The sequence below is a fragment of the Alternaria infectoria genome (assembly GCF_024043175.1).
Source record: "Alternaria infectoria strain BMP 0036 chromosome Unknown scaffold_5, whole genome shotgun sequence".
NCBI lineage: Eukaryota > Fungi > Ascomycota > Dothideomycetes > Pleosporales > Pleosporaceae > Alternaria > Alternaria infectoria.
In genome coordinates this window covers 1,488,857-1,513,591 of record NW_026250694.1, presented here as the reverse complement: position 1 = coordinate 1,513,591, position 24,735 = coordinate 1,488,857, and the positions used below count along the sequence as shown (strand labels likewise).

Genomic DNA, 24,735 nt, shown 5'->3' with positions numbered 1-24,735 from the left:
GTACGTCACCGTCAAGAGGGCCATGACCAGGTAGATTAGCATCGTCGCCGCAATCAAGCCTTTTCCGGTATCATGGTCTCGCGAATCATCTCCGAGCCATTTTGTTATTCTGTCAATCAAAAGAGGCTGGGTGAGCTTCAGAGCGCTGAGACAGAGACGCGGTAGTATTGTCGCAAGCAGGCTCCACTTGGTTGTCGAGATCATTGCTCGCAGTAGAGGGCGCCTTTTGACGTCGTATTGGCCTGTTAATCTCGTCAGAAACAGGCTTAAAGGGTATCGAAGTCTGGCTTACGAAAGCGTGACCAGTAGTACATGAACCAATCCTCCACTGATTCAGACAGCAGACTTTCATCGATATCGTACAAGTCCTCAAACTTGATGTTCTTTCGATAACCGAGTAGAAAGAGCGGGCCAAGCCACCACAGTATCGTTCGGTCGAAGATGTTTGCGAGTGCCTCCGGCGCGTAGGCTTGGTACGGCGGAAGTAGCCATGGTCTCTTGGATAGTGCTTCGAGAAAGAGTATGATAATTTTAATGGCCAGACAAGCAGTAAAAGTGGCCGTGACGGCGGTGTCTGAGCGATGACGAAGCCATAAGGTACGAGCCTGTGGAATGTCCAGGATAATCGAGATGAGGATGAAGACGCTAATGATATCGCTAGGCCTCGCTGAGCGCATGTGCTCAACAGAAGACAGCCAAAGCAGGCCCAAGCAAGCGAGGAAAGACAAGCTTGCCGCTGCCACAGCGGTTTGACTAGTATTCTTTGTAAGCGCCCAAGATACTAGTAAAGCGCATTGGCTCAGAGCCAAGAATGATATGATGGTTTGCTTGCAAAGGCGCGTCCATGATCTCTTGCACTTCGCTTCTTGTCGTCGCAATTGAGAGGCTCGTATTGGGAGAGCGAGGAGTAGTAGAGCGCATGGCGCAATCTGGAAGAAGCTCTGTTCGAAGACTAGTGTGAAGTCGAAGTCGTCGCAATACTGAGGGCCGAAGCTATCATCAGAGACGAGAGAGCAATTCATGATGAATTCCGCGTACTTGCAAATGACTATGCAAAGACGAAAGTTGAGAGACCGCACGCAGTAGTCTGCGGATCAAAGCGTGGAAACAACGCGTTAAACCAACAAGAGACAATGGTAGAGCAGCACTATCGTAACAGCTGCACGCTATCGCAGAAGCAGAATCCTACACTAGCTGGGAATGATATATACAGATAAGAGAGGAATGAGATGCCTTGATTGGCAAGTCCCAGGCTGCCACCTCAAGGCGGACTTACCAACGGAGATAAACACCAGCTCATCGCTATCGTGGCTCAATGGCGATTCGTCTCTAGTCTTCCATAACAACATATCTGGTGATCTAACCCATTGCACGTCCAGTATAGTATCATACTGTATTGTTTGGTATTGATCTTGGCAGAAGTGACGACATGCTTGAACCGGCTGCCTAATCCCAATGTCGCAGTGCGGGGTAAGGTTCTTCCATGCGAACAATGAACCTGATCCAAGGGTACCGATAGCTCAACCTACAGCTGAATATGAGCTAATGCTATCTTGCTGTTCATTCCACGTTCGATGTGTGCTACAGGTTATCGGGATGAGCCCTAGTAACGATAGTGAGCATTCATCCATTCACTACTACGTAGGTATCGCAAGAGGCACACTCGAAGCCTTGGTCCCTGCTTCAGGGTCAAATTATTGCCAGATTATGCAACTGACTTCTCGACAGTCTATCGGTACTTGATACTCTAGAAAATATTGTTCCGCGCTGATTCGGATGGACCAAATCCCATAATCCTGAGAAATCATCGCCAACATGGCTTTAGAGGATGCTTCACTATGTACCGTGTGCCAGAGAGCTTTCGATATTCCGGAAGAATCTGGTGGAAAGTATAAAGCGGTTACTTACGATCCACGATGCATTGCTGATGCAGCTGCAAAGGGTTGCCGAATTTGCATTTGCCACCAACACACACTCACAGCGAAATACGGCTCTATCAAGAATTTGGAGCTCGATAGCAGCCTGGACGTGACAGCACAAAATCCATTTTTTGTTCCAGGAGTCTTTCGCATCTACCCGAAAGATGATACGAAAAATACATCGCACTATCTGTACATGGAACACAACGCTCCGGATAAAGGCTTCATGGTGCCGACAAGCCTCATGGCGCGACACACAAAAGACCAAATATGTCTCGATCAGGCGTCAAAATGGCTGCAGCACTGTTTGGGGAGTCACGAACGGTGTGGGAAGGCAAGACTGACCCACACTTACGCCACGTTTCCTGCGCGTCTATTGTGTCTAGAAAAAGACTACGTGCGGCTTGTCCTGAAAGACGATATCGATGATCTTAGAACTGCGCACTACGTAACGCTAAGTCACAGATGGCAAGCCAGCATAACGCCGAAGCTGCTGCGAGATAACCTTTCGAGAATGCAACGAGGAATTGACCAGGAGGCCTTACCACGAACCTTTCAAGATGCCATCTTTCTCGTTAGAGAACTGAGTATCGAATATCTCTGGATAGATGCGCTATGTATCATTCAAGACAACGTCGCCGATGTGCAGCGAGAGATTGCTTTGATGGGGAAGATCTACCAAGGCGCGCTGCTGAACATCGGTGGCCTTTTGGATCAAGGAACGACAACGGAAACGGCAGTTGGCTTATTCACGACGCGCGATCCAAGGCAGCATACGCCTTTCGCCGTGAATATTAGATGGCTTGGTAAAGACTTGCAGCTTCGTGTCTACGGGTCGGCCGCATTTGAAGAGATTGCGAAGGCCCCGCTCATGGGCCGCGGATGGGTGTTGCAAGAGCGTCTACTTAGTCCGAGGTCGATCTATTTCGGAGAACAAATACATTGGGAATGCACCGAAACCTCGGCATGCGAATCCTTTCCGGAGAAGAAGGCACAGCCTTTCTTTAGCCTCCCGAGGTTTGGACATTCTGTTCCTCTCCGCATCACCACACTACTCGAAGAGAATGTTCCGTTTCGAGGAGGGAAACATGACAAGTCTGATGTGTATCGAAGCTGGTTGCAAGTCGTTGAATGGTTCTCAAAATGCAAATTATCCTTCGGAGAGGATTGTTTCCCGGCCCTATCGGGCCTTCAGCGTCAGTTTGAAGAGGTGCTTCAAGATGACTATCTGGTGGGAATGTGGCGCAAGGATATAATAAATGAGCTTGGATGGTTTGTGAAGCACGAATTACATGGGTGCGAGCTTAAAGTCTACCCAGAGAAATACAGAGGTATTATCACCTAGCAGTAGCCGGTCTCGCTTTTGACTAATAAGAGCAGCACCATCTTGGTCATGGGCGTCGGTTGTCACTCCAGTGGCATTTCCGATGCATTGGGACTCAAATGAATCCTCCTACTCAAAGAAAACTATGGCCAGAGTCGAGTCTATCGAGACGAAACAGGACGATGAACTGAGTTCAGGTAAACTATCTAGCGGTAAATTGCGAATCTCTGGCCACATCGTACGGAGCAGTGAAAGACAGTATGAGCAAACACCCCTAATCACTGACTCTTTCCCCTCCAGTTACGAGGTTTACGATGCTGGATGCACTGCAGATGCGCTCCGGTCCTCTAGCGACAGCTTTCATTTTATCCTCTATCACTACGATACGACATTCGGGACTTCGCGCAAAATGGATGAAGTCAGAGTGCTGCTTGGATTGATCGTTGAATGTATAGATCAGCGGTCGCAAACTTATCGGAGGATTGGCATGTTCAGGCATTGTTCGGGGTGTAGTGACGAACCCTGCGAGTACCATGAGTTCGATGACTGGGACCCGTCTCGAAGCGAGCGCCACACGATCACGATTGTATGATACCGATTAACAAGTTCCGCGGATACGAATCCAGTGGGTTGAAGGACCGTGCTGAGAGGAAGACACCGATGACATCAGTGGTACACAGGCTACAAAGCCACTTTCAGAGGGTGGCCTACCTCGTGGTGCGGGGTAGGCTACGCAGGCAACCGCTGTCAGAGACGGTCTGTTCTGTCATGTAAAGAACAACACACCTAAATTGATCGCTGAACGACAGAACTAGGGATATCAAATCATTTCATTCACTTAGCCATCTCACACAACGCGTCGAGTCGATCTCGGGACGATCGCGCATTTGACTCTCTTGTCAGCGACCGCGTCCTCCTGAGTGCTGTTTCCGGTAGCCATCGCATCGTCTACTCAGATGCGCGCCTGGTGACCACTTCCCCCACAACAGAAGCTAGAGTCGCATCCTTTTGGCATGGATGTGTCTTAGCTAAATTTTAATTTGCTCTGTTATCAACACGTGCTACACGCATATGTAGGTCAGCACAAGCATGTTTTTACTTGCATCTTACTATAGTCTACCAATGTCAGAATGTCTGCTCTTTGTTGAACATCAATATCAGATGCTGCGGTTTATTCGTCTCGTCTCGCCAAGCTGGCAATCTACAGTTTCTCAAAAGCTAACTACTTTCATGTAGATCAAGCAACATGGAATCGGTACCGCGTTCTTCGTCATCTCCGCCGACCAACGACCCATCCATCTGCGCTGATTGCCAGGAGATTTTTATACAGCAGGATGAGGCTGCGGCTGATACTTGTCGAGTCACGCGCGAGGGGCGTACTATCGTTTTGTCGGCAGAACGCGGCTGTCCTTTATGCAAAGCATTCGTGTGGCGTCTGCATCAGAGAGGGAGCGCGGTAGACTCATATTGGGAACTTTCCATCGGCTTCAACAAGACGGACGACAGACCTTGGCGCGTTGTTATAAAAAAGACCGGAGAGAACTTATCATGGCCAAGGGCCTACGAGCTGACGCTTCTACCGACAACGTACTACAGCAGTCCGGCGCAAATTTTAAACGAAATAAGTTTTCAAGTTGATCAAATTGGTCCCTCTCCTACCCAACTTGCTTTGCCTGTTCTACCCAGTAGCACCGGCGACCGACGATGCATGGCCCAGGCTTCCGCGTGGTTTAAAGAGTGTTCGGAAAACCACAAGCGCTGCAATCAGCGTTTCGATATCCAGACGGCAGAAACGCTACCATCACGCTTGCTCGCGGTTAGTCCGCTAAAAGTGAAGATCGTTACTACGGCACACAGATCGAACTCAAATGTCCCAGTATATATGACGGTTAGCCACAAGTGGCGGAGTCAAATGCCGAAGCTGCTGCGATGTAATGTCAAGAAGTTAGAGCGGGGTGTAAACGTATCCGAGCTGCCGCAGCTATTCCAGGACGCCTTGAACTTGGCTAGGGCGTTACAAATACCTTATGTCTGGATTGATGCTCTTTGCATCATAAAAGATGACGAGACTGATAAGGCATCCGAAATATCCAAAATGGATCACATTTATCAGAATGCCGTCCTCAACATTGGCGCGACTGGAGCCGCCGATGCTGCACGGCCACCAGCAGACCGCGACTTAGTGCCTGACAGTATGGTCAAGGGCGAGGGCGAAAGCGAGATGCGCGATCATAGCAATATCGCTCGCAGCACCGATGTTCCAAATAAGTCTCTTTCAAGACATGAAGGCAGAACAAATGCGGAGAGGTGTGACTTACCGGGCTTCGTTACTGAACATGTACAACCACACGGACTGCGCCAAGGCTTATTCGCAGACCGAGACCCCCTACTTTATTCTCCAATTGCTGTTACAGTCAAGACAAGAGGGAAAGAGTACAATTGTATCGTTTATGATAGCTCTCACGTGGAGGACTTCCAAGACAGTACTCTCTTCAAGCGTGGATGGGTGTTACAGGAACGACTCCTTAGTCCTAGATCGCTTTTCTTTGGCCAACAGATGGTCTGGGAATGTTCCGAACTAGTCGCATGCGAGACATTTCCATTCGGATTTCCACTGAGTCTTATGGAACACAATGTTCGCTTGGGAAAGATCCTTGTCGAGTGCAGCGAGGGTTCCAGGCAATCTGCGCAATACACAGCTTGGCGGAAAATTGTCAAAGCATTTACTAGGTGTCAGCTCACGTACGATTTGGATTGTTTCCCTGTCCTATCAGGTCTTGCACACAATTTCCAGGCTTCCCTTCAGGATGAGTACTATGCTGGGCTATGGAAGGACGACTTTATACCAGGCTTGTGCTGGTTCCACGCCGAACAAGAGTTTGGCAGATCGCGATATCCCCCGTTCCCTAGCGAATATCGAGGTAAGTTTACTATCCATAATCCTGCTTCTGCGCCACCTCTAATATAATCAGCACCATCGTGGTCCTGGGCCTCCGTAAAGTTTCCCATTGGTTTCATCGATAACAACGAGCTTATGGGCGATTTAAACGCTAAGTATACAGCTATTGGACGGCTTGAAGAAATTGACGTTACATCGTCTGGCTCTGACCCTTTTGGCTGCATCTCATCCGCTCGTCTCCAGATCTCCGGCCATCTCCGCAAAGCAATCCGACAGGCATCAGAACGCAACATTAGACCCTATTCATACACCGATCAAAGTGCACAGTACGAGTGGTTTGACACCGGCCATGAAGGGCAGGATTTCGATATTCGAGACATGAGCACTGCTTACTTCCTTCTGCTTGCGCATCGAGAATGGGCGTGGATGCTAGACATTAGCAACAAGTCTGTCCAGGTTGAAAAGCTCACAGGCATCATTGTCGAACCCGTTGACGATGACAGAACAACGTGGCGCAGGATCGGGATGTTCGATCATCCTCGTGGTGACGGGTGGATAGGGCATGACTACAGTCCAGGCTATCCCGAATTTGACGACTGGGACCCAGAAAACTATGAGAGGCATACAATCACGATCGTCTAGACAGGTTCCATTTATGTATTAATCAAAAGAAGAGTATCACAATAACTTAGGAAAAAGATAAACAGCCTAGAGCCTACGTCAACGTTAGGTTACCTACTTTGCAAGGTTTTAGCTTAATGTAGCCTGCAGACCTGTTAAGTTTTTTTTCTTGTATAAGGTGGTATCGTGAATGTGAACACTTTTGCCATTTCTCAATGCAAACATGCTAAACTACATCGATATTAACCCGCCTTTTCCCCAAACGCCCATACCATGCTCAAGAAACACATGCACTCATAGTAACGTACAAGCAAAAGAGATCCGCAGCGCCTAATCGCTACTCCGCCTATGCTTCTTACTCTTCTTCTCCTTCTTCTTCGGCGACTCTTGCACAACCTCTTCCTCCTGCTCAACAGCATCCACATCCTGCATCTCCACGTCATCCATCTGAACATCGCCATCGACGTCCTCATCTTCCTCTTCTTCTTCCTCGTCCTCAGACTCAGAGTCTGAATCGCGCTTCTCACGGATACCGTTGGAGATGGCTTCGTTGACCTCCTCTGCGACGTTCTTGAGCGGATCCCTGATCTTGACCGGCGCCAGCACGTCAAACGCACCCGTACCGATACCACCCAGTCTACCGACGACAATACGTGCGCTGGGGTTCTTGAGCTCGTCCCAGTCGCGCTCCATGACGGCGTCCTTGAGGAAACCGACGGTGGTTTCGAAACTCATCTTCATGAATGGGCTGACGTTACCCTTCATGCCGATGCGGTTGAAGGGTGTGAAGCCGCCGCCCTTGGTCATGGTGTCGGCGATGAGGTTGAGATGGCGTTGGTCGACGGAGATACCGTGACCAGAGAAGACGCCGTGCATCTCTTTGACGATGGTCGCGCGGGCGGCTTCCACACCGTAGAGGTGCAGCATGGCGACGATGTCGTTGGTCATGGTGCGGTTCACGTCGATGATGTGGGCGTACTCGCGCATGGCGATGAGGTTGGAACCTTCGGTGTTGATGACACTATCTGCATCTGAGTATTGAGCGGCGGTGATACCGGGAATGACGTGGATGGTGGCGAAGTTGGCAGCGTCTTCTACGTGGTGCAGCATGAGCAGCTTGGGAGTCGATGTCTCGAACTCAAACGTGATCTCGCAGAAAGCTCCCTTGCGGTCGTCAAAGGTGAAGTCGTGGATGTGTTCGTTGTCGTGGCAGATGCGGTCGTGGCGGATGTCCGAGGATTCGTCAGTGGGTACGAGTGTAACCTCGTCCTCGTCGTCAGAATTGAGTTCCGGGGTAGCTGCGCGCGAGGGCTTGGGGCTGCCACCGTAGGTCTCGTCCTCGTCGTTGATCTCGTCTTCTCGATCAAGGTTGTCGTTGACTGCCTGTTCCTCCTCTTCTGGCTCTTCGTAAGCCACGCTGTCTTCACGTCGGCCTCGGTCCTTGGCGTGAGTAGTGTCGTTGTCACCCTCGCCGTCGTCACTGTCATCGTCCTCTGCACCGCCTTCCCGTCCCGCGCGGAAGGTCTCCTCTGACTCGTCAACTGTTTGCTCTCCGCTTCTACCAGTTTTCTCGCCGATAGTTGGGATGGCAGCCGACTTCGCCGTTGACAAGGATTTGTTCGCAGCCTTCTTCTTGAGGTCGGCCTTGATGATCTTCTGGAGACGCGGGCAGAACTTCTGCTCGATAGACTCGGCAACGTCGCGAACCTTAATAGCGTACTCCTTGGTGTACTCCTTCGCCGGGTAGAAGTCCAGGCGGATCTTGTAGCTCCTGGCCTGGTTATGTTCGCGACCGGGACCAGTGGTCTCAGTCACAGTGACCTTGTCGAGCACAGCCGAGAGTGGCAGACGACTGATACTCTTGGCGAATTTGTCGTTGTCTGATTTGGAAAGCTCGGGATGGGGATATAGTTGCATCGACGGGGTAGAGATGTTCGCACTAGCAGTCATGACGATTTCTCGTAGACGGGGAATACCAAGTGTGACGTTCTTCGCAGAGTGACCAGCCAAATGGAAAGTGTTCAGCGTCATCTGTGTTGAGGGTTCACCAATAGATTGGCCAGCAACGACACCGACAGCCTCGCCAGGCTCGACCAGGGACCGCAGGTACTTGAGGTCAAGCATTTGCTCAAAGGTACGCTTGAGGATCTCGCCCTCCTCATCCTTCTTCTTGTTCTTGAGCAGCTTGTCGGGATTCTGGTCACAGTACTATGATCATTAGAATCTTACGGTTAATCGGGATGAAGTAACTTACGTCGCGCTTAGCCTGCAAGAAGAGTTCTGAAGTACTACCACTATGCCTCGATGGCGTGTAAACTGCAGTAACAGGGTCCATTGCAGCCACATCACCCTTCCTAGCCTTCTTCGCCGCCTTCTTGTTGTGCTCAACTGCTTCAGCACTAGAAACCTTCGGGTAGGCTTCAGCAGTGTGGAGGGATTGGGCTAGCGAGTAAAAGTTCTCCGCCTGGAACTTGAAGTCGTTGAGGTACTTCTGCTTAGTTGTGTCGAGACCATCTTCGCCGTACAGGAATTGGACCATGGTACCATCTGAGTCGCGGACAGAGGTGTCGTATTCGACCTTGAGACCTTCCATACCCTTGATGATACATCTTTGCAGATAACCGGAGCGCGAAGTCTTGACAGCAGTATCGATGAGACCTTCTCTACCAGCCATCATATGGAAGTAGTACTCTTGCGGTCGGATACCAGTCAAGAAACGGTTGACGATGTAACCACCAGCGCGTACGCTGGTCTCGAAGGGCTTGAAGCACGGCAGTGTCTTACCAGAAATCATCACTGGAACTCTTCGGCCTTCCAGAACTTGTTGACCAAGGTTACATGAGATCTGGTTAGCGTTGACCATACTACCCTTAGCTCCAGAACCTGTCATGGCTTGCATTTGGTTCTTGGGGAATGGCTTAATGAGCTTATCGGGTAAGCAGGCTGAGGTAACCGCAGAGGAAATCTTGCCGTTGGCAGTGTTGGTGAGCAGATCCAGACCGTGCTGCTTGGTGTCGTCTCGTAGCACGGATTCAAGTCGTCGCCGTAATTCCGGGTTCATGGGGTCGATCTTCTCCGCGTCCATAGTGACGTACTTGGAGGCGACCTCGAATCCAACCTTCTCAGCTTTACGGAGCTCTTCCAGCCTGGCACGATCTCCTTCCTCTGTGAGAATCAGATCCTGGACACCGCAAGAGAAGGCGCGCATGTGAAGCATCTTGGTAAGCAGCCGTCCGATGATACTGAGGGCTCGACCAGCAATTGTCTCTCCATAAGCCTCATATATGCCATTGATAAGACCACCCGCGGCAGGTCCGATTTGACCCTTGTCCATGATACCAGAAAGCAGTTGGCCATCTTTGACAATGACGAACTGCTCCTCGACGTGAACACCCCAGAGTTTGCCATTCGTTGACGATTTGGATGTGAGCGTCAGTTCCTGGTATTCTGCGGGCTTGATGTTCTTCAAAACAGTGGTGATGATTTGCTTTCCCGTCCACATCGGCCTAGGCTTCATGATAGCAGGGTTAACTGTTTCAAGTCTACCTGAGGTGGTATGGCCGTCTTCCGGTCGCAGGCAAGAGTAGAGTAATTGATGATACTCTTCTCTTGTGAAGAATGTGTCCTTGTTCGAAAGCCAGACTCCCATGGAGATATGATCTTGAATCAAACCACGCAGAGGCTTTCCAGCAGTCGCAGATAGGTATTGATGATCGGTATCCGCTACCGTCATAGCCTCCGCGCGGGCAAGCTCGTTCTGGGGGAAATGCATGTTCATCTCGTCACCGTCGAAATCGGCATTGTATGTGTTACAGTTGGCGTAGTGCATGCGAATGGTCTTTTCACCCGGCAATACACGGGCGCGATGTGCCATCATTGACGGCTTGTGCAGTGTCGGCTGTCGGTTCATGATAACAACATCGCCGTTGTTCAGATGACGATGCACCTTCTTATTCCGAGCTCCATTGGAGTATGAATTTGTGGGTGCAAGCAGTTGGTTGGCCAGAGCTAGTCGCTCTTCGTAGTTCTTCTTCTTCAGTGACACAACTTGTCCAAACTCGTTCTCGATGGCATGCGCTCCTGGCCACTTGTCGGGACCGTTCAGGACAGCTTCCTTAAGATCGTAAAAGTTGTGGTTCGTGACAGGCTCTGGGTATGTAAGTTTCATGGCGAACACTGGAGGGACACCGATCTCGTTGGTCTCGATGTTCGGGTCAGGCGAAATAACACTGCGCGCGGCGAAATTGACACGCTTGCCCATCATGTTCTTTCGGAAGAGACCCTCCTTCTTTTCCAGACCCTGCTTGATACCATCGGCGTTTGTGACTGCAGCGCGGCCTTGCACGGGGTTTGCATCGCGATCGATGAGGGCGTTTACGGCACCCTGGAGGTTGACAAACTGGGTCTGCATGTCGTCGAAGTTACGTTTCCGGTATCCGAGCTCGTTCTCCATGCCTCGCATCTCCTGGCTAATCTGACGGATCGTGTCACATGCTTCGAGAATGCTCTTGTAGAGCTTGTTCCTGGCGGATTCGGCAATAGAGTCGCCCGTCTTATCTTCGGGTCTGTACTTGTTGGGTGGTACGACGATGGCCTGTGTGAAGAACATGTCGGGGTTTACGTCCACGAGAGACTTGGTTCCGTGAGGGCTGTACAGAAGTCGCATCATCTCAGTTTCGCTCTCGAAGAGTAGGGTCATGGCTGCTTTGACCTCTGTCGCGTTTATGTACTCTTGCGCACTCTCTGAAACAGCGGATGACGACTTCGCTTTCCGTGTCATGCGGGATTCTGTAGCGAGGAGCGACCCGTCGGCCTGCTGTATATCCTCCATTTCGATGCCCTCGTCCTCGCTCGAGTTGGGATCCAGGTCCGCGACTCCCTCATCCGCGTGTACATGTTGCTTTTTCGCCTTCGCATCTCTGCGAGCCAGGATGTCCAGAGGGTTTTGAAAGGACATCTCTTTTGCAGCCATCTTGGCCTTGTCCTTTTCGCTCAGAGGCTTACGGAAAATCTTGATGCCACGGTCCTTTCGGTACGTTGGGCTGATGCCCGTGCAACTGCCGCAGGCCTTCCGCTTGGTCAGATCGGCATAGAAGTCCTTGATGACTTGTCGCCGCGCATCGGAGATGGTCTCGTTCTTGTCGCGGACAGCCCGCGCATCGTGCTTTGTGATGCCTGCCCTCTTCATGCAGCGCTTTACGTAGTTGTTGCGCTGGGTGATGATGTCGGCATTGTCGTCATCATCGTCATCCTCCGAATTACCGGCGTCTTCTGTCGTCTTGCCCTTCTCCATGCTGATGTGCTCGTGCATTTCGTTTGCTTCCTTTACTAGTCCACATCGTATCAACCGCAGCTTGGAGACGAATTCGCTGACTTGGACACGGGGGAGCTTGAGCTGGTGGCAATATGCGCACTTGCCCCGGAGCAGTCGCAGCAGCTGGTCCATGAACGTGAGGTGGTATACGGGTACGGGGAGCTCGATGTGGCCGCAGTGGCCGGGGCAGCCTTGGAAGCTGGTGAGACCGCATGTTCCGCATCTTGAAGTTTGTTAGCGGAGTGAATGAGCTTGCAGAAACGCGATGAAGCTCACGCATTGTCCAAGAAAGCGCCCAGGGCAGCGTCGTGCAGACCGCCAGGTACCGGGTGCAGCAGCGTATCGAAGGTGGTCGGGTTCGTGATGCGCTTCACCGAGAGCGACTTGATATCGTTTGTCGTCAAGAAGCCAAACTCGACGCCATTAATGGCCGAGGAAGTCGGCTGGTGGGTGTTCATGGCGGCGCCAGCTTGTCTTTTGCGCCTATTTTCTGGAGAAGTCGCGCGCAAAGGCGTTTAGTGAATGTTCGCAACAGCGCGAGCCTTGCGGGGAGTTTTTTTCGGGACCAGAGAAGTTCGGCCAGGGTTTAGCCGGCAGTGCCAAGGCGCTTGTCGAGGCGGCAGCGCGGATTTCGCGTCACTCTGCAGCGACTGGCTTTCATCATCCACCACACCCCACCCGCCAGTTTTGGGACACACTCGCCGGCTACATCCTACGCGCATCACATGTAGTGAATTGCGTCGATTCTCTACAGCGCTACAGCGACGACATTGCGCGAATTCAACCGGACTTCACACCCGATCCTCCGCTTACGCCAATCACACGACCTACACTCCTTTATCCACCACATCCACCATGACCATGGCAGAGAAGCGCCCCTACCCCGACGGCCAGGGCCCGAATGGAGACGCCAAGCGCGCAAAGGCTTCTGATGCCATCGAAGCCGCGAGGGCGAAAGCCAAGGCAAAGGCCGCTGAGATCGCAGCCCGTTTCGCGAAGCAGCCCGCCGCTGCGGCTCCTGCACCGGCGTCGGCTGGCGCTAGCGAATCTGTCCAGGACAAGCTGGCTGCCATGAAGGCACGGATGGAAGCGCTCAAGGCCGGCTCAGGAATCGCGAAAGCGCCAACACCAGACTCCACTGGCCCTCGCTTTGCGACAACACTGGGCAATCGCCGCTCAGAGACACCCAAAGTCGACCCCAAGGCCAAGCCCGCTGCCTCAAAGCAGAAGCAACAACAAGAGGAGGAGCTGGAGAATCCATACTTTGACCCCAAGGCTGCTGCCCTTGCCAAGAAGAGAGGCCCTCGTGTCCTGGCTTTCAATGAGCATGGAAAGTACCTCGACCAGGCCTCCAAGCTGCGCGCGCAACGCCGCCTAGAAGAGATCAAGAAGACGCTCGCCATCCAAGCACGCCGCGCTGGTCTGGACGAGAATAGCGAGCGCGGATTCCTGGTTCAGGCACCTCCGGACATCGAGTGGTGGGATGAGGGTATTCTGGCCGAGCCTACCTACGAGTGCTTGGACGACCCAACCAAGGTCAAGGTTGAGACCGACGATTCCATAATCACTCTCTACGTCCAACATCCTCCCCTCCTGAAAGCGCCCCAGGATCAGCGTCTAGTCCAGGTGAAGCCCATGTATCTTACCACCAAGGAGACACAGAAGTTACGCAGAATGCGCCGTGCGGCCGACCTCAAGGAGCACCAGGCTAAGATTCGTCTCGGTCTGGAGCCGCCTCCGCCACCCAAGGTCAAGCGCGGAAACATGATGCGTGTCATGGGTGAGCAAGCTATCGCAGATCCTACTGCTGTAGAGATGCTCGTCGAGGGACAGATTCAACAGCGTCATGACGATCACATCACTGCAAACGAAGACCGGAAGTTGACCAAGGAAGAGCGAGCGGCCAAGCTTGCAGCTAATCAGGAGAAAGACGCGCAGAAGGGTCTGTACATGTGCGTCTTCAAGATCAACACACTCGCCTACGGAAAACATCGTTTCCAGATCGACAACAACGCGAAAGAACATGCGCTCACCGGCATCACACTATTTAACCCTGATCTCAACTTGGTAGTTGTCGAAGGCGGCGCATATGCAATCAACAAGTACAAGAAGCTCATGCTCCATCGCATCAAGTGGCATGAGAATGGACCACCAACAGAGAACCAGGCCGAGAAGCAAGCATCGGATCCAAAGTGGCTGAGGCCAGTGACCGATACCGGAGACGTCAAGGACCATTCATCCAACAAGTGTATCCTCATCTTCGAGGGTGAGATCAAGGAACGCTCCTTCCGCAAGTGGGGTTCCAGAGTCTGCGAAACCGCTGGCGAGGCTCGTGAGACACTCGGACGGGCTAAGCTCGACAGTCTGTGGGCGCTCGCAAAGAGCATGGAGTGAGCGCGTCTTTCATCGCGACTTGACTATCTAGGATTACACTGCATCTTTCGCGACCTGGGCCGACATCATTTCGGACACATACCATTCAGGGCGCTCATTTGGAAAAGCGAATTTGGGAGGTCTTCTCTTCATGCTCAATGTAAGTTTACTCATAACTCCATAGTTTGGAATATACGTATTAATGCACATTCTCTTGTTCCAGCCGCGCAATCGTGATGTTGCATATAGTCCGCATCTGCCCATGCCATGCTAGCCGAGCTACCACATAGCCTACTGGCAATGTTCTTTCTACTGAGCCACTAGAAACCTACATGGGTATGGTAAGTGTCATAGCATGCGACCTACACGTGATGTATTCGGCAGAAGTCGAGATAGATACGAGCGTAGGTGTTTTCCTAGTACTCCGTCTTCCTCAAATCACATTATGAGCGTGTCTTCTGTTCTCTCCACTTCAGTTGTATGCAGCAACGTGCCTCTTGAAGTTTTTTGTGAGCTGGATATCATGATTGTATGCTCCATGCCCTACTTCCACCTGCCTCGCTGAGTGGCATACCGATCGTAGTTGCAACGGTAGGCTGGGGTGCATTGGCCAGATTGGGTGCCGCGGAGTCCTCCACGCTACCTCATGGCGTGTCATACGTCAGTATTAGACATTGAGGTAGGTGCCTCGGTGGAAGATATGCACGCGTTTGATACATCCACAAGCGAAATCATAATCCATCGTGGAGGCTACATTGGTTTACTTTCTTTCAGCGATGAACCAGTTAGTGAAGCGTGTCTGTCTTCAAGGTGTCTTGGAATTTCCTGTGTGAAGTGGAAGTGCTGTGAAGGGTACATCCTTCCGCTGCTGAGAGAAGGGAGGAGCTGGACACTAGCATGCTCACTAGCGGTAAACAATCGGAGGAGTATATGATGGCTGGGTGACTTCGTTTTCAATTCTGTAGTATTAATATCACCAATATGTTCTACTATCGCTTACGAACATTCGTTTTGGCCGCCTGGTCATTTATTAACTAGTATTTTTTCGATGACCAGCCTTGGGTGTGGCTCATTGAGAGTGTTAGTTTTCCTCAATCTTCCTTTCACCCAAGCTTTGAAGATGGTTTGCTAATTACCTTTCTCATTCAGGGGCTCTGCTGTGTGTTTGCGCTGGTGAAAGCGATCTATAAAGGGGACTCGTGGCGGGACCTCATACCTGCTGACGGAAGCCTCGACGCCCTGCTGGGCCTGATCGGCGACGTCCTGGTCTTCCGCCTCTTTGCGAAGGTGGCCCAGCATTACGGGGCGTCACGAACGGTGGAGTCAGTGGGGAGAGGCCACACGAACGAACCTCGGGGAGAGGTCTAAGGATGCCATATGATCGACCGCGTTGCCGTTATGATACGTTATGATACGCCGGTCGTGCCCTTACGATTCCGACCTCTCCTCGCCCCTTCACCAGTTGCCGCAGCAGAGCACGCCACCCCAAGAGAAAAAATACAAAAAAAATTTAAAACCCAAAAAAAACCCGAAACTCCAAAAACGTTCCACGTTACGACGCTTCTCGTCTTGCCGTCGAGGCTTCTCACCAAGAAGAACCGCCTATTTGTAAGCCTTCACAACCTCTAACATCAGCTCAATTTCTAACATGATGCACAGCTTGTTCAAACTACATAACGGTTCCTCATCATAGCGGCACCGGTTCATTCAACCATGGTACAACCAACTCGGTACACATCCACCGACCAGCCCTCCTTGCGTCCATATAACAAGCATGCGGCTTGTACCTCAACATCATATTCACACGCCGAATTCTTGCCTCGGTCGCAGCTATGACAAGCTTGTGGGATGATTTCACCTCCTGGTGCGAGTTCGTTCGGCGGGACTTGAGCAACGCGCCAAACTGGCACATCGTACTGCTCCTTTGCGCACCACCCGGACTATTGGTGTACACCGCAATAGCTCTCAGGAACAATTACCCAGGCACGTATGCAGTCTGCTACTGGAATGCTCCAGGCGAGATGCGAACATCGTATCCTGAGTGCCCGTTCAACCGACACGTCCTCGAAACACCTACGCATCGCGGCTGGCCAGCCTTCTACATCTTTGTCGGCGCCACGCTCCTATACAGTCTCATCGCCTACCGTAACAGACTCCGATGTCTGCTGCAAGGCACATTCTGGCTCCACTTCCTCATCACCACCGTCATCCGGGTCCTGTCTATCTTCTCCGGCTGGAGCACCCAACCCAACTGGTCAAGCTTGGTCTGGAACTCCAACTCCGTCGGCAAGATCTTCTGGCTATGGCTTCTAGTCGAAAGCAGATATTGGAGCTGGAGCTACCTCGGTTTCTACGACGATTACTACTTCCGCGAAGACACCCGTACCGTGCACAACCGAGGCGGCGATCCAGTATGGACCTTCACTTCTGAAAAGACGGACGACCCAACCGACATGCTCTACTTCCTCTACAGCCTCATCTTCCGGCCATGGCGCGACATTGCAATTCGCTTGTCGTACATCCACCTCGTTGACAACGCAATCCACGTCATCTGGTTCCGATACTTCCACGTCGACGCTCCCTACACTGCTTACATCAGCAACTCGGAGATCTTGACCATCCTCCTCTTCGTCACTCTGGCTGTATACACTTACGCACGCATGCGGACGCACGTGTACTTTGACGACAACGTTACCGGTCCGCTTGTCGATATCAAAAGCACAGTCCCGCTGCCCATTCGATCGGCTTCGCGCGACCTGTTTACCTTTGCTTCGACGCATCATGTTTTTCGTGCGTGCTCTGAGAGGCGTCAGGCGTTCATGATTGCCTTGTGTTTAATGACGACTGGGGCGCTGGCGACTTGGGAGTTGCATTTGGGGTTCAAGATCTTCTGGGCGCTTTGCTTTAACGCTACTTTGTTTATGCTCGCGGCGGAGTTGGAGGTCATGAGACAGACGGGTAGGAGGGAGTTGCTGAGGGAGATTGATCGTATGTGAGGCCTGGCCTGGGAGAAGGTTGTGAGGAACATGGGGGGGTGGGGTGGGATCACACTATGGATGTGACAGAGTGGGTAATTCTGCTTGGTATATCGGGTGGTAGGATATCAATGTGTATGAGGGTATCGTTGGTTCTGTAGCGCGGCTTCTTGCAAGGCACCTCCTTGGGTGATCAATCGCAACTACTGGCCATCATTGCTCCAACCATTGCTTTAACCCGCAAGCAAAGACAGAGACTATCACATGTCCGGGATAAACGACAGAGCAGGTATTGCTTAAAAGGTGGAACAAAAGCAACTAGTACCGATGCAAAGCAGCTCAAACCGTACAACAGATAAGGATTACAAAAAGAAAGCCAACACGACATCTCCGATGGGATATCAAGACTGCATTCACATACCCAACCTATTTACAAAAGAACAACACGTTCCCTAAATCCAGCCCACACACATACACAAAGAAAATAGCAGGTAGTCTAAATAGATTGGGGTAATTAACATCTTCGTACGTGCATCTACACTTCCACGTCTTCCTCCTCCTGCCCATTATTCAAAACAACATCCCTCTCCATCTACACACCCAGATAAGTCCCGCTGGTAATCTTCTTCACAGTGGCGACAGGCTTCCAGCCAATCGCCGGACTAGGCGGCGCATTCTCCTCTGCATCCGCAAACGGGTCCGCTTCGCCATCGTCCTTCTTCGCGTTCAGTGGCGCACTCATGCTGACGCCCAGACCACTTCCCAGAGTCAATGACTGCTCGTCGCTGATCTCCCAGCGGGCCTCTGTGTTACCGGGTTTAGCTTGGCCGTCGGTGATGAAGCGGGCGCGGAGAGTTTGGGGAGCGGAGTCTTTGAAGAGGGTCACGTCGCCTAGGCGCCAGTAGATGAGGCCTTTGTCGCGCGAGAAGGTACCCGTGGGTTTCGATTGGCAGGACGTTGCTTTGGACCCGGGTTCAAGGCGGATTACGAGGACGAGGTTGCGCACGGTGATGCTGGTTGCGCCACCGAGTTCGAATCGGGGGTTGAGGGAGTAGTTGAGGATGGCCGAGGTTTGTGTGGGTTCTGACTTCCAGGCTGGTGACAGGATGAGTGGTGGGAGCGAGGCTATGTTGCTGTCTTCGATGTGGAGCTGGTAGTGGAAGGCCACTGATGTCTTCATAATCTTCGATAGGTCAACGGTGTAGTTGCCTGGGCTGTCTGTTGACTGCTCGATGAAGGCAGGGTTGGGCGCTACCTTCTCGAGCACGGGGAAGTTCTCCAGACGTATGCTCTCGGTGCCCAATGGACCGGCAGAGACATCGACGGGGTTGTACGCGAGCGCGACCTGCCCGATTACCATGGCCTTGGTAACGTTACCCTGCTCGAACCAGGCGCTGACGGTCTCCACTAGCGACGCATTGAGCCCTGGTTCATGCAGGTCCGGATGTCTGATCGTGGTGCTAGCGGAACTGCTTAGCGATCGGCCCGATCGAATGGATTGCGTATCCGATGCTGGATGGTCGTCTGACAGCAATGCGCGATGGGGAGGCTTGAAAGCTGGAGATGCAGGTTGGGGAGGAATAGCAGGGGCAGGGAATGTTGCTGAACCGGGGCCAGAAGCGAGACCAGAATCGCTCGTTGGGAGCGGAGGCACTTCGCCTATGCTTTGAAGCTCGGGTGCTGCGGGGTTTGGTACGAATATCGTGTTACGAACATCTCGGCGACCACGCAACGTGCTTGACCGCTTCGGCTGGGCAGCTTGCTGTATGGGTGTTAGTATAGGATTGAAGACACCTCTGCTATTACTTACTGTGCGCAGCATGTTGACCAGGTTGGCGGTAGCCGCATCAGCATCTCCATCTTCCTCTTGAATGGGTGCATTCCTGATGTCGAGCTTAAACTGGGGTGGTGCGTTGCCGTCATTTTGTGCCCTGTTAGTGGTTAGCTGAGTAGACTGTCGTGTGTATGGTCATCTTACAAGCCTGCTTCTCTCTCGGCTTCGGTGATGGCATCAAGAGCTGATGGAGGCACAGAGAAACCCTCGGCATCTTTTTCAGGTTCTGGCTGCGTCTCCGTGACTGGTGGTGGCGGTAGTGGCTCTTTGAGCTCTGGTATGGACTCTTGGACTGGTGCAGTGCCATTGACGGCGGCTGGTGCATCTGTCTCCACGGTCGACTCGGGTGTGGGGCCATTAGGCGCAACATCAGTGCTGGCCTGGCGGGTAATGCTTTGGGAATCGGATCTTTGAGAAGTACTGGGTCTCTGCGATTGTCGCAGAGGTGATACCGGGCGTTCCGCAGTAGGAGGCAGCGATGGGCCCTGGTTATCACCCTTTTTCGATTTGCCCTTGCCAAATCCACTAAATGCCGAGCCCAGGTTTGAAGAAGATTGTCGGTCTGGTGATTGCGCCCGGCCGTACGGATGCGCACTCTGTCTCCTCCTCCCCAATACCGTGCCAAATCGCTTGAGAGGGTTGGAGCTGTGTTTCTCCGGCACAGAGCCACTCTTCTGGCTCCGGTTGTCATCAACTGCGGTAGGGGATGTTGGTCCAGAAGCTGGGGGTGCTAGGGTGCGCGAGGGAGTTGGTGGGTTGCTTGGTTTCCGCGAAGGCTGGGGTGCATCTCCGCTCCGCATTCGCAACGCCCACGTTTGTATTTCATCGGCGGTTTCAATGTTCAGCATGGCATTCAGAGTCTCTTCGGCGGTAGTTCTACTCCGCTCTACCTGGTCTACCTCGTGCGTTTGAAATTGCGTGAGCACATCGCGCAGGTGGTTCAGACGGGTCTCGTCAATGGCCTGGAGCTGCTCGAAGACGTAGGGTGCCTGCGAGTCCCATTGCAGCTCTGCCTTCTCGATATCCTGTACGGCGTCGGCAACGGCGGAAGCTTTGGCCTTCGATCCCTTATCACGAAGCTTGCTTTGCTTCTTCTGCGCCGTGTCGATGTCTTTTGCGATTGCCGAGAGATTCCCCTGGATGTTGGCGAAGCCCTGCACGTCCCGGTTGTTGGCAGAGAAGTCGCGAAGGGGTCGTTCGACGTCGGCCTCGATCCGGGAGGCCAGATGCGCATGCGATGCGGCGATGGATTCGGTTGCGCTCACGATCTTCTGCCAGGGCGTCGCGAAGATGCTGCCTGTGTTAGCTGGTGCGCTATGGGACGAATGGAGCGGGTGCATACCCCAGGTCCGAGGATTCATCGGGAGGATGTCTGTTTGCGAGCTTGCGCAGGCCGGTGACGTATTGTTCTTCGACGCGACGGCGTTCCTGCGCATTGGTGAGCACGTATGGATGGCAATGCGCGGCAGCTGGGCCGGACGCACCTGCAGCCAGTCGGCAATGTGGGTGTTGAGCTGGCCGACATGTCTCATGCGGGTGTCGAGGACCGTCACGGCCTGGGCGGGCGACAGCGATGTCTATACATGGTGTGAGCCGAAGAAGTTGGGAGGGCAGCATCGAGGCACTCTCACCAGCAATGCCGGGTATTCTTTGCGTTGGAGCTCCATGGCGAGGAATGCGGGGGACGGGCGCACAGCCACAGAGAAGCGATTCGGGCTATTTACATGGAGAGGCAGCTCGGCGGGCTGGTCGGGAGTCGTGGAGCTGTCACAACTGCGCTGGCTGTCATGGCTTGGGGCTCGTCGCTTTCGGCCTAGTCCACCGCGGTTGCGTCCGGGAGTCTGACGTAACCTGGGAAACGACTAAACCTCGAGATGCCTCCCCTGACCCAGTCGGGGCGTTGGTGAAGATTCTGAGACGCGCCAGAACGTGACGAGTGATTGCATAAACATTGACCTCTGTGACCATGACCACGCTGCCTTTGGGCACCGACCGCGCGGGCTTGGGCAGTGGCGGACGCTGAGTCGGGGCGACTGGTCTCCTTCTCTTGCCTGGCGACACCGCTACATGTCTCCTACCTCGACTTCTGCGTCTGAGTAATCGCGCCACATGGCTTCCTCGGACTGGCGAGCGAGCTTGGGCTTCACTGCCCGCCTGATGGCTGTCACAAAAATGCAGGTAACATGTTTATACCGTCACGCTAGGGAACCTGGTACATTATAGTCCGGAACGGGGCCCGACCATGTGAATGGCATACTTGCTTGATCGCGATCTTCGATTGGAAAAGACGATTTGGCCCAATCAGCACGCGTGGGACATGGAAATTCAAAACTAACATTATTGCAGGACATCGGCCTTCCAGGCAGCGCACCCTTCACTGTCGGCAGACGATGCTCGCAAAAAGGCCACTGTAGCTGAGACGACAATCTACGCCGACGCTCACTCTCTGGTATAGACCAATATGGTGCTTTATGATTCCATTTTAACCATGTCACAGGACGACTACGACAGATTGTGCAACGGCAAGATAACAAATCTGCCCAGACCGTCACTCGACTTTCCAACACCAGAGGTCAGTAGTTGCCATATTAAAAACCACAAATCGACTAATTCGTATCCTAGGACGAAGACTATGTCCCAACACCCGGCGGCAAACCGATTGGCAAGTATCAGAATGCACTGTACCACCGCGAAGGTCTCTTCTCCGTCATCTACAAAGCGCCTGCAGTTGGAAATGAAAGCTACTTTCCCACCAAGTCACCCACCAAGACCAATGTCGTGGCTCTGAAGATCACTACACCATCGGTAATGGAGCCACCGCACGACTCACAGCGAGAGGCCAAGATACTCGCCATGGCGGCATCAGTGCGGGTCATCCCTCTCATAGAGACTTTCCGCGAAAATGGAAGCCACTTCGTCCTGGTCTTTCCATTCGTGCGCCACGATTTCAACGACCTACTGCGGGACAAGAAGCTGTCCAAGAGCCAGATCAAGTCGTGCTTGAAAGACCTCTTCACCGCCCTAGCCGACATCCATGGCAAGGGGATAATACATCGCGACATCAAGCCTTCCAATATACTCTTGAAATCCCTCGACGGACCAGCATATCTTTCCGACTTCGGCATCGCGTGGGCGCCCGAAGCACCGGGTCCAGAAGCAGCGGATGCGAAGATTACCGACGTTGGTACTACCTGCTACCGACCGCCAGAGCTGCTGTTCGGGAACCAGAAGTACGGCTGCAGCTTGGATTTGTGGGCTGCTGGTTGCACAGTTGCCGAAGCACTCGATCCCAGTCACGAGACACTGTTCGATTCTGGAGAATTAGGAAGTGACCTGGCCTTGATACAGAGCGTCTTCAAGAAGCTCGGAACTCCGAACTTGGAGGTCTGGCCGGTAGGTTTATGCGCCCGGCTTACCCGAACTCTTACTGATTGAAGCAGGAGGCTGCAGGTTTCCGCGACTGGGGCAAGGTCCAGTTCTACGAGTACCCGCCCCAGGACTGGTCGGTGTTGCTGCCGAGTCTTTCAGAGCAAGAACGAGATCTTGTTGGCAGTCTAGTCAAATACGAGAGTGGCTCGAGAATGAGTGCATCCAAGGTGAGACGAGAGGCCAGACTTGAAGACATGGCTAATTTTTTATCAGGTCCTAGAGCATTCCTACTTTTCGTCGTGAGCATAGGTCTGGTTGTTGGTCTGGGATATACGCGTCAAGACGCGATGTGGAGGAGCGGGGCAATTCCGCGCGCGTTGAACATATTGTCAGTAGCATGACGAAATCTGTCCGTATATAATTGAAATAGTGATATAATTAATTCTTGTTAGCCATCCACTGAAAAGTTAGCTCCAATATGGGTAACCAACTGTGGGCGAGTGGAAGTACAAGTCAGCGCAGGGTGCACTAGCCGGGCAGGCAGGGTTGATCCTCGGGCCATTCACAAGCAACAGCATCACCAGGGCAGAGCAGAGACAGGACAACAACCGCATTGGCCCCCTGTATGCCATAACCGCCCTCGGAGCCCAAGCCATATTCCCCTACCGTCGCCTGTATGTTGTCGCCGTCAAGATAGCAGCTTCCCGGCCCTGGCCTCAAATCGCAGCCCCTCATAGCACCGCCGCCCTCGCACCTCGATCCCCGCCCTGCAAAACTTCCGAGCCCCCTCAACATGGCGTTCCTATTCCGAAACAAGCAGAAGAACAACCTCGAGCTTACCCGCTCCATCAAAGAGCTTACGTTGCGGCTAGGACAGGAGGATAAACCCAACCCCAAGGTGCGACCAGCCGACTGCAGTGCAGCGCTTGGGAGACATTTCTGACATGTGATAGCTGGAGGAAGGACTAGCACTAGACCTGCAGCAGATGAAGATTAGGCTTCAGGGCACACCCGGTGCGTTCGTCTCTTGCGACATAGTAGAGAGTATACTGACGTGCCAAAGACACAGAAGTAAATCCCGAGGCTGTCTTCCAGCTGCTCACGAGTATCCTAAACGAAGACCTCCTCTACGCGCTAGCAATAAACATCCACAAGCTCCCATTCGAATCACGAAAAGACGCCCAGGTCATATTCTCGACCGCATTCCGCTACAAGCCCGCCGGGCAGGCCACACCACAAGTCCTAGAGCACGTCGTCGCATACCGACCGGATATCATAATAGCGCTATGTCGAGGCTACGATAGGCGGGAAAGCGCCATGCCATGTGGTGGCATCCTGCGCGAGGCACTCAAATACGATGCGATTGCTGCGCTGCTGCTCTACGACGAGCCAATGGAGGACGGCCAGACGCTCGACTTGGGCAACGTGAACCCGGATCTACCAGCCACCGGCAATGGTGTCTTCTGGAAATTCTTTGGGTGGATAGACAAGGGCGCATTCGAAGTCAGCGCAGACGCATTCAACACATTTAGGGTAGGTTGGCTGGCTGGGCATGGCATTTCACGGGCTAACATGCGATAGGAAATCCTGACAAAGCACAAGCCGTTGGTAGCTACGTTCCTACAAACGAACTTCGACGCCTTCTTCTCGAAATACAACTCGATGTTGGTCCAGTCGGAGAGCTATGTGACGAAGCGCCAGTCGATCAAGCTTCTGGGCGAGATCCTGCTCGACCGGGCGAACTACAACGTTATGACGCAATATGTGGATTCGGGGGAACATCTCAAGATCATCATGAAGTTACTGCGGGACGACAGAAAGATGATCAACTACGAGGGCTTCCACGTCTTCAAGGTTAGTAATGATAAGTGTGCGAAGATGTGCGCATGTTAACACACGCAGGTGTTTGTTGCCAACCCCAATAAATCAGTCGCGGTGCAACGGATTCTGATCAGCAACCGGGAGAAGCTACTGCGCTTCCTGCCGTCGTTTCTGGACGATCGGACAGAGGACGAGCAGTTCATCGACGAGAAGAGCTTCTTGATCCGGCAGATCGAACAGCTGCCCTCAGCACCCGTAATGCCGCCGACACCGACATAGTCACACG

The 24,735-nt window shown here is 52.8% G+C and overlaps 6 protein-coding genes across 6 annotated transcripts; 4 read left to right on the top strand and 2 right to left on the bottom strand.

Annotated features, from left to right (window-relative positions):
- Positions 1 to 7,093: 7,093 nt before the first annotated feature.
- J4E92_004158 (uncharacterized protein) lies at positions 7,094 to 12,535 on the bottom strand (the record flags this gene model as incomplete). The annotated part of the gene is made up of 3 exons (XM_051495550.1): positions 7,094 to 8,971; positions 9,018 to 12,300; positions 12,354 to 12,535. The coding sequence occupies 3 exons, from the start codon at positions 12,533 to 12,535 to the stop codon at positions 7,094 to 7,096; spliced, it is 5,343 nt and encodes a 1,780-aa protein (XP_051354569.1).
- A 397-nt stretch (positions 12,536 to 12,932) lies between these two features.
- J4E92_004157 (uncharacterized protein) lies at positions 12,933 to 14,471 on the top strand (the record flags this gene model as incomplete). Its single annotated transcript, XM_051495549.1, has 1 exon — positions 12,933 to 14,471. The coding sequence occupies one exon, from the start codon at positions 12,933 to 12,935 to the stop codon at positions 14,469 to 14,471; it is 1,539 nt and encodes a 512-aa protein (XP_051354568.1).
- A 1,811-nt stretch (positions 14,472 to 16,282) lies between these two features.
- Positions 16,283 to 17,446, top strand: J4E92_004156 (uncharacterized protein; the record flags this gene model as incomplete). The annotated part of the gene is made up of 1 exon (XM_051495548.1): positions 16,283 to 17,446. The coding sequence occupies one exon, from the start codon at positions 16,283 to 16,285 to the stop codon at positions 17,444 to 17,446; it is 1,164 nt and encodes a 387-aa protein (XP_051354567.1).
- Positions 17,447 to 18,017: 571 nt separating this feature from the next.
- Positions 18,018 to 20,926, bottom strand: J4E92_004155 (uncharacterized protein; the record flags this gene model as incomplete). Its single annotated transcript, XM_051495547.1, has 6 exons — positions 18,018 to 19,187; positions 19,236 to 19,356; positions 19,404 to 20,552; positions 20,602 to 20,687; positions 20,744 to 20,836; positions 20,891 to 20,926. 6 exons carry the CDS (start codon positions 20,924 to 20,926, stop codon positions 18,018 to 18,020), a joined length of 2,655 nt encoding a protein of 884 aa, XP_051354566.1.
- Positions 20,927 to 21,368: 442 nt separating this feature from the next.
- J4E92_004154 (uncharacterized protein) lies at positions 21,369 to 22,931 on the top strand (the record flags this gene model as incomplete). The annotated part of the gene is made up of 6 exons (XM_051495546.1): positions 21,369 to 21,433; positions 21,606 to 21,708; positions 21,757 to 21,831; positions 21,882 to 22,652; positions 22,700 to 22,855; positions 22,902 to 22,931. The coding sequence occupies 6 exons, from the start codon at positions 21,369 to 21,371 to the stop codon at positions 22,929 to 22,931; spliced, it is 1,200 nt and encodes a 399-aa protein (XP_051354565.1).
- Positions 22,932 to 23,421: 490 nt separating this feature from the next.
- J4E92_004153 (uncharacterized protein) lies at positions 23,422 to 24,728 on the top strand (the record flags this gene model as incomplete). The annotated part of the gene is made up of 5 exons (XM_051495545.1): positions 23,422 to 23,526; positions 23,582 to 23,642; positions 23,692 to 24,161; positions 24,210 to 24,482; positions 24,531 to 24,728. 5 exons carry the CDS (start codon positions 23,422 to 23,424, stop codon positions 24,726 to 24,728), a joined length of 1,107 nt encoding a protein of 368 aa, XP_051354564.1.
- Between the last annotated feature and the right edge of the window lie 7 nt (positions 24,729 to 24,735).